Below are 8957 nucleotides of genomic sequence, written 5' to 3'. Positions count from 1 at the left end.
CAGAACATCTGTGGTTAGATCTCCAAGATGTTTGGAACAACCTACCAGCCGAGTTCCTTCAAAAACTGTGAGCAAGTCTACCTAGACAAATTGATGCTGTTTTGAAGGCAAAGAGTGGTCACACCAAATATTGATTGGATTTAGATTTCTCTTCTGTTCATTCACTGCATTTTGTAAATTGATGCATGCTCGTGAACCGTTTCAACTACAAGTAGAAATACTGCCCATCTAGTCATACATTACTAACCGTCAAGTAGATAAACTACAGGTCTATTAGAAGATTGTACATAAACCATTAGAAGAAGAGAATTTCCTTCTTAAACAGAGAAACTGTCTCTGTTTACACCTTAATCCTAATATAGCTTAAAAACCCAAAGCAAAGAATTAAATCATTTCAACATGCATCAGTAGAAATTCAATTATCTGAAATAGTTTTAATAAAACATGGACTTGTCAAAGTGTAGGTGTTTGTCTTGAAAAACAGCTTCGGATTCCTATCACTTGTGTGTGCACATGTACTAACTTTCTGGAGGCCAAGTATGAATTACGAAATTTGAGAATGGATTTAAAAAAAAGAACTGAACGGGATGCATGACAGTTTGCGTGTGTAACATTGCCAGGGCCGGCCCTGGATCCAGGGATTTGTTGTTGTTGTTGTTGATTTGTGTACATTGACCCTCCATTCACAAGATCAATACATATGTTCGATCCTGAGTTGAACTCAACTGTTGTCACTGTCCTTTAATATCATAACTATCATCCCAGCATTTGGCCACGCCCTCTTAATATCTCCCCCAATCACTCTGTGTTTTTTTTAATCCAGCAGCCAATCAGAGTGCTCTGATGTGACTATGATTGTCGGGAACGCCTCTCACCTGCTCCACCGGAAACCCAGTGACCCTCACTTATATCCAGACTGTGACAGCTCTTCCACTTCACACTTCCCTGCTGTTCGCTGTCAGCTCATTAAAAAAACGTTGTAGTCTGTGTCTTTAGGAGTTTTACATTTCACAAGGCTCGTCGATTCTAGGGACAGTTAGCTGCTAACTCAATAACCGGCAACAACACGGCGACCAGCTGACGGAGCTCGTTAGCCTGCTAGCCCAGCTGTCGCTCCAGCCTGACTACCCTTTGTCTTTACAACCAAGCGAGCCAGCCGCCGTTTGTTTTTTCTTCTGGACTAGTTAACCACGGCTTTGGCAATTTTTTTTGTCCCGCTTTACAAGAGTTAAGCAGACCAAGATAGGCGGCTTGGGATCCAAGATGTCCAACCGAGCGGTGTGCAGAGAAGCATCTCATGCGGGGACCTGGTACTCAGCTTCGGGTAACTGTCAACACAGCACCGTTAGCATGCTATGTGCTAGCTGGGTGTTGTTGTTTTTCTCATGGCGGTGTGGTGAATTTGGTTTGTCCGTTTTTTTCTGTGTGTGGCCGTCGGTGTCATGAGATTATAAAAAACAGTCGAAATCATGGGTTGCCATTGCAGACGGTTGTTGCTAACGTTTGGGGTCGTATCCCTAATCCAGCTGATTAAAAAAAAAAGAAGAGTGCTAGCTAACGTGTAGCTGCCATCGAGTGCCTCATCTCCTGTTGTCCCTTTGTTGCACGAATGCTTTGAGCGAATTCAGCACTTCTTCCTCGGGTGGTCGATTGAAATGTTTCCAAACAAATGGACATTTGCTGCAAAATGCGTTTTAATCTTCAATATGTTGTCAAGCCTGTCAGCTCATCAATAGCTAACTTGGCTAATTCCGCAGAACTTCCTGGCCTAGCTACTCTCTGGCTAGACGAGATATTTCCTCAAAGAAATGGCCAGTAACGGTGTTAACTAAAGCTCCAGGTATAACACTGATCTTATGACATCGACTAAATTAAGAACTAGTCCCTGCCATGTAACAAAGGCCCGGGTAGGGCAGTGCAGAAAAATAAAGGTTCATGTTGCACCCCTTCCCCCATTTCCCCTGCTAGCCGCTAGTTAAACCATGCGAGCCTCCCTGTTTATCCCGTAAAGATTAGCTAACTGCATTTTTCATAACAGCTCTACAGAACACACACGCCAGTCAGACACACCAGCAACGTTTATATTAATAACGACACATCCGATTTGTCCATAAGCTTAACTAAAGGCTGAGTTAATCTCCCTTGATCCCGATTTTCTTGCTCATTCAAAAAAATAAACCGATTGCTTGATTTTTCCACCAGTTTTAATTACACACATTCCATAGATGTTCATGTGACGTTAGCATCAATACACAAAGGTAAATATGAACTGTAGTCTGCACAGGGAAAGAGGACATTGTGTTCCAGCACAGTCAACAACCTTATTAGAGAAGGTTTCAAATCTCTTGTTTGTTGATGTCCAGTCTTATCTGTGTTGATCAGTCAATTCTGTTGTTCATCTGGCTCGCAATGTTGTTGTCAGTTTTGCTGGGCGAGTGAAAAAATAGTATTAGTTGGTGTCTTCTCTTCAACAACCAAGTGACTTGAAGAAAAGTAATATTTCCGTTATTTATTTGTTTTCATTCTACCTTTTCAGGATCTCAGCTGAATGCACAACTCGAGGGCTGGCTGTCCCAAGCAGAGTCCACCATTGGACCTGCTAGAGCCATCATAGCGCCGTAAGCACCTGTGGACAACTGGAAGAAAATTTCGAGTGGTATCTGTGATGGCATCTCATTGTAATTTGTCATGTTTTGGTTTGCAGCCATGCTGGATACACGTACTGTGGTGCTTGTGCGGCACATGCCTACAAGCAGATTGATCCCTCTGTTACGTAAGTTATCTACATTTCAGTTATCTATTTAATTTTTTACATGACTGTTTCATATTTTACACCCCCTCCCTCCCAAAGAATGATCACATGTTAGTTGAGATAGTTCGTGGCAGTGTGCAATTTCTAAACAGAGTGAGGCTAAGGTTTGTTCTACCTCAGTCGTAGGATCTTCATCCTGGGACCTTCACACCATGTGGCCCTCTCCCGCTGTGCCCTGACACCTGCAGACATCTATAGAACTCCTCTTTATGACATGAGAATCGACCGGAAGGGTATGCACTTTTTTCGCTACTTGCATGTCGCTGTTTGTTGCTGACTGGTAAATTATTTTGGAAGCTATTTCAACAGTAATGCGACAGAGCAACACAACCACAGTTGTATTGAGTTTAGGTTTTTAAATGATTTTGGCAGGTAAAAAATACAACCAGATCTAATAGCGGCCCGTCACTTTGGAATACTCTGCCCACTAAACTTAAACAAACTACCTTTCTAGCTTCTCTCAGATCTCAAAACTTTATAAATGAATGCAATTCAAACATTCCCAAATGCTGTCAAAAAGACTAAAGTTTTTATGTATTTTTATTATTTACTGTCTATACTGCTTATACATCTCTTATCTGGCCAATGTACTTTCAATCAACTGCTTTGTTGTGTTCTTAATCTTGTGGTTTTAACATTGTTAAGAAAAGTGCAATATAAATATAGTTATTATTCATTTTATTATTATTATCATATTAGAGCTATGTTTGACCCTGTCTTCAGCCCGAATAGAGGTCCAAGACCTCAAACAGTCTTGGGAGGTGATACCCTTTTAATTATCCTCCGGGGACCAGACACTTCCCCAACTCTTAGGATAAAGGCTTTGTCAACAATGAGGTTCGCTCGGCACTAATTTTAAAGGATCTCCAAAAATGATTTAATTAGTTGTCACGGCCTTGACCTAGCACAAATTAAATTGAAACTCACCTCTGTTTTCACAGTTTACGCTGACCTCTGGAAAACTGGGTTGTTTGAACGGATCAGTTTGCAGACAGATGAAGATGAGCACAGTATTGAAATGCACTTGCCTTACACTGCTAAAGCCATGGAGAGGTAATGCATATAGGAGTGGCATTCACTGGACTAAATAATTGATACAATATACGCTTACAGAGTAGAGTGTCTCACAGAATGAAACTTTTACTAAAGCTATGAACTATTATTGAATAAGAAAGAATGCAGTACAGTCGTTTTTATTTTATTTCTGTCTTTATTTTTTTTAACCTCTCTATGGTGTGAACTAGAATGAAATTGATGCAGGGCCACATAGAGAGTAATCCTTCTGTTAGGTTGGCAGAAGTTAATGACAAACTTTTTTGTTCAGCAGGGATCAGGTAGAATGAAGTGAACCGAGCATTAGCTCAACATACAAGTTTACCTAAAACCTGTAGAGAAACATTATTACTTCTTGTTAGTCATGCAGCCGGTTGTACTCTACATATCATTTTTACTGATGCATGCTCAAACTGTATTCTTGCAGACTGTTTCCATTGCAAAACATTTCACACAATTTTGACAGCAAGGTGCAGTTATTGTGCTCATGTTGTGAATGTAATAATCTGATGTTGCAGCCACAAGGACGAGTTTAGCATTGTCCCTGTGCTTGTTGGCGCCCTGAGTGAATCTAAGGAACAGGAATATGGGAAGCTGCTCAGCAAGTATCTGGCAGACCCTTCCAACCTTTTCATCATCTCCTCCGACTTCTGCCACTGGGGTAGGTACTGACAAATAGAAATAATGGAAATAATGCTCATTCTCTAAGACTATTCTGTCAAACAAAAGTATAGGTCATGATCTCGTTCAGCCCTGTGTGTCATAAATATTACATATTATTGTCCAGCCTGGTCCTGATATCCATTTCTGTCTTAAAGGTCAACGGTTCCGTTACCTATACTATGATGAAACTCAAGGGGAGATCCACAGGTCTATTGAGCATCTTGATAAAATGGTAAAAACATATTTGATTTAAACATGAGGTCACTTGTGTAATAATATATGTAAACAAAAGTTTTTGTTATTTTCAGCCACATGTATGCTGATGAAATGCATACTAATTAGATATTATTGTTACCACAGGAAGTTTGAATACTTCAATGTACCTTAATGCATAAATCATGTTCCAGTAAGTTTAAAATGCAGAAGGGCACAGAAAATATGGTTAGATAAGACTTTGTTGAACATAAGTTATACAGGAAGTACTGTTATTATAATATCAATAAGAAAGCTTGTTTGGATACAATAAAATAATTGAAACATGATAAGCAAGTGTCCCTTGTATCAAATATTATGGCACTGGGGAAAAAAAAGTGTATGTATATATATATTTTTACATCAACATTGATTTAAAAATTACTACTTTGGAGAGTCTTAAAATGTGCCTTTATGTGTAATGACTTTTGTACCACTTGTCCTCTGCTTGTGAAGGGAATGGGCATTATAGAGCAGTTGGATCCCGTGTCTTTCACCAACTACTTGAAGAAGTACCGCAACACCATCTGTGGGCGTCACCCAATTGGAGTGCTGCTAAATGTAAGTTCCGATGAAAAAGAGACTCACTAGGTGCATCAGTATTTAACATGTTAAAGATTGATTAACCCTTCATCCTGTTAATGGCAGAATATTAACACCCAGAATTATTTTGTAATACCCTTGATTCCAGCCAGTGACCAAAGCAGCCTCTTACTTGTCAATACTGTCATGTATAAAAATTGTACTTTAGGAATGTGTTTCTAGACACTCTGTCGTAATTGCTTATGTGTGTGAACACGCCGTAATTGCTTATGTGTGTGAACACGCATGGCGTGCTGCCTGGTGTGAATCCGTGACAAAGTGGATGTTTCTGTTTTGCAGGCGGTGGCTGAACTTAGGAAGAATGGTTTAGAAATGAACTTATCTTTCCTGAACTACGCCCAGTCGAGCGAGTGCAGGAACTGGGACGACAGCTCCGTGAGTTACGCTGCCGGGGCCCTCGTCGTTCATTGAGGGCAACTTTCACAGGGACCAGTGCAGCGCCGCAACCCTGTCCTTACAATCTATCGCCATAACCCAGACATCCTCCCTCTCACCGCACCCCCAATCGCGCCCACTATTTGCAGGAAGGACCTAGACACTCAAAGCCAATACAGTCCCCTTTGTCTGTCTCTAGCTCTTCTCCACCCTCATTTGGTTTGAATTGTATCTCAGAGCTTTTGGTTGATACTTTTTCTTAAAGAGCAATGGTGTGAGGAATGCATATTAATTTGGCTCGGGGGAAACCGCCAGGAGGGGCAAATCTTATTTGGGTTTTTGGAAAGACTTCAGTTGTCCATTTCAGTTTTTCCTTACAAACGATGGATTAGAGTTGTGATGCAATCTTTACATTTGGACTCTTGGCAATCTATGCTCATGTTATTTGCCTCCGAAAAAGGAATGAAAATATAACTGCAGATCTTAATATGGAATACTGTAATGCTGCCAGATGAAAATGAAGTGAGTGTTGTGACCTGACTGCTTTAAGCTAGATGCGACTTAAATTTAAAAGACAGTGTCATAGGCTATTTCTACCGTCGCATTATATTGTAGTTGCTAACAAAGGGCTGCACCCAGCAGAGTTCACTAACCCCTGTACAATACCAAAAACATTATTACTCTCATAATAGTTTTATTAAATATGATCTTTTATTCATATTCTATTCCTTTTTTTTCTCCTTTTTTTGTTAGTATTATTAGATGTGATGGTATTTACTCAAGTAGTGTGTAGATTTAAACAAAAGGAGTCTTGTCAGTTAAAAACAAATGACTCGGTTTGCCTGTTAACTTAGTGCGTGTGCAATGCTGCTCCCAGATTCCAATTATACATGTGTAGCATCATAGTTATGGTTTGCTTGGGCCAGACTGCAGCTGTGGGTGCCGCAGAAATGTCATCGGAGCTGGATATTGTGTAAATGAATCCCAACACTGACACCACTAGACTTTGTTTACACTGCCACCTTGAATCTCCGTTGTTATTGAATTGTCTTCATAGTAGACTCAATCTTAATTTTTCGTTGTTGCAAAATTAAAAAATATATATATATATTTTGTTGCACGCCCAGAGCTGTTAGAGCGGCACAGCTTTACTTTTAGCAGTTTAGTAATTCTGTCCACAAGGTAGTGAGACGTTTCTTTTTATTTATGTTTTTATATCCAAATGCCAAATGTTATTGTGAAGATTTCAGTCTTCATCCTCAATGGTTTGTTTCCAGTTTTGTTACTCCTTAATCAATGAGAGTAGCTAGAAGTGATGGATGGAGGTTTAAGATCAGCACAAAGTCACGATTCAATGTTCAACAATTTACAACAGGGAAATTTGGCTCCATGCTCTATTATTGACGGGTGTTAATCTGTTAAGAATGAATATATTTCTTTGCGTTATGTAACGTCAAGCAAGCGGATCCCAGTTATGACAAAGAAAACTTACTTGCAGTGTAATCCTGCTGCTTGAAAGACTCTCAAACTGCATACAAACAACCTGAGGACAGTGAACCTCATGATTGATAGTGGCAGGCTTTCAGGGACAGGACGTCAGGCAGCACACCATGACTGCTGTCCTTTTCATCTGAGACCTGAACATCTCATATCTCTGACTGACTTTAGCTGCCGACTGATTCCCATTTGAAATGAGGCAGTCACTATTGTCTCCCTCTCTCAGCACCATAATGGTTACGCTACAACATCTGGCTGAAGCAAGTGAGCCCAGACTGAAAAAACGAAGCCCCACACTCAATTGACCTCTGATGATAATTTAAGGGAAACTAGTAAAGCAACACACGTTTATTGTGCCTTTTAATCACGGCTGCACACATACATAAGAAGTCTATTCTCACTTTAAGTCTTATTTTAGGATGTGTACTTTCACATGTACCCTTGCCCTGTGCCCAACAAAGTCTCCATCCCATCCAGCTCTCAAGGAGTGTGTTACATCTCCCTCTAATCTTGTTGGTCAAAAATGGCACCAGCTGTTATCTCCTTTCACCAGCAGGGAGCGGTGTTCTGTTTTCTCCACCTCACCTCATTCCTGTAGAGAGAGACAAAAGGCTAAACCTCAACACTGTTCTTTTTTCTGTTTATGGATTTGTGTTTGTCTCTTAGAAATGTTTTTTTTTTAATTATTTTTCTCTTGCTTAGAGAATGGGAAGTTACACGTCACAAACCTAAAATACTACTTAACTGCTGCCTAAATGGAGCTGTTCTGTTCTCAGGTTCCACTGACAAAGCATCCCTACAGGGTCTTCAGATGAGGCCGAGGATTCATGTTACAAAACATAAAAAAGTAAAATGTACTGAAAAGCCTGTCTGCCCTGGCGTCTGCTTCTTCTAGTGTCTGCAATCACACAAAATGCTGACTTGGTTCATATATGTTCTTTTATAGTTCACTGTTGCAGTAAATGTCAGCGCTGCAACCGTTCTAACATAGTGAGTGAGGTTAGTCAGGTTGGGAACTGGCCCATTATCAACCCAGTGCTGCATACACTGTTTTAACTGGTAAAATTATCCTGGCTATAATAAATATCTACAACGTTTATCCTTTTAATCAAATTACTGTGGCGATTATTAGAAATGGCACCAGCAGAGGGAGCTATGCAGCTGGTGGATAATGAGAAAACACAAAGAACACATGGTTACTTCTTCACAGAGACTAAAGTAGGAATATATATATATATAATAGATGCTAGTTTATTAAGTGCATCAAGCTAAATGATAATACAACAGTCCTGCAAGAAATCCTCACTTCATGAAGATCATTATGTTCAATGCGTTTTGTTTTAAGATAAGTGTTGATTCAAACTGTTGTTCTGCAGTGCTTTTCAATTGTATTGTATTTTACTGAGAGGGGTTTCTATTATTTCATCTTGGGTTTTGCCAAATATCAGAAACAAGTTGAATCAACAGAAACTCTAAACATTTCATTGACTCAATTTTCAACAAACACACATGCTCCTGCCAGACTAGCAGCATCAGAGGTAGGAGGCTTCATACTAGCTGAAGATGACTATAAATATCCAGCCGACCTAATATGTTCTATTAAACATTTTATGTCAAACCTAGTGCTAGTCTCCATGTCATCAAATTAAAGAATACCATTGTGTGATAATCCTCAGATTATAACAAAAGTTCCTGTCCAGCC

At 39.9% G+C, this 8957-nt stretch overlaps 1 protein-coding gene across 1 annotated transcript; it reads left to right on the top strand.

The window, feature by feature from the left end:
• The first annotated feature begins 896 nt into the window (after positions 1 to 896).
• memo1 (mediator of cell motility 1) lies at positions 897 to 8122 on the top strand. The gene is made up of 9 exons (XM_062401055.1): positions 897 to 1324; positions 2537 to 2618; positions 2705 to 2773; positions 2933 to 3045; positions 3754 to 3865; positions 4384 to 4526; positions 4684 to 4760; positions 5237 to 5341; positions 5663 to 8122. The coding sequence occupies exons 1-9, from the start codon at positions 1264 to 1266 to the stop codon at positions 5792 to 5794; spliced, it is 894 nt and encodes a 297-aa protein (XP_062257039.1). The 5' UTR covers positions 897 to 1263; the 3' UTR covers positions 5795 to 8122.
• The last annotated feature ends 835 nt before the right edge of the window (positions 8123 to 8957 follow it).

The sequence above is a fragment of the Platichthys flesus genome, chromosome 12, assembly GCF_949316205.1.
Source record: "Platichthys flesus chromosome 12, fPlaFle2.1, whole genome shotgun sequence".
Taxonomy (NCBI): domain Eukaryota; kingdom Metazoa; phylum Chordata; class Actinopteri; order Pleuronectiformes; family Pleuronectidae; genus Platichthys; species Platichthys flesus.
This window is presented reverse-complemented; position numbering and strand designations above follow the sequence as displayed.

Coding starts and splice junctions, on each gene's coding strand:
- memo1 (XM_062401055.1), top strand. CDS start 1,264: ATGTCCAACCGAGCGGTGTGCAGAGAAGCATCTCATGCGGGGACCTGG. Junction 2,774..2,932: donor CAGATTGATCCCTCTGTTAC/GTAAGTTATCTA, acceptor GTTCTACCTCAG/TCGTAGGATCTTCATCCTGG. Junction 3,866..4,383: donor ACTGCTAAAGCCATGGAGAG/GTAATGCATATA, acceptor CTGATGTTGCAG/CCACAAGGACGAGTTTAGCA.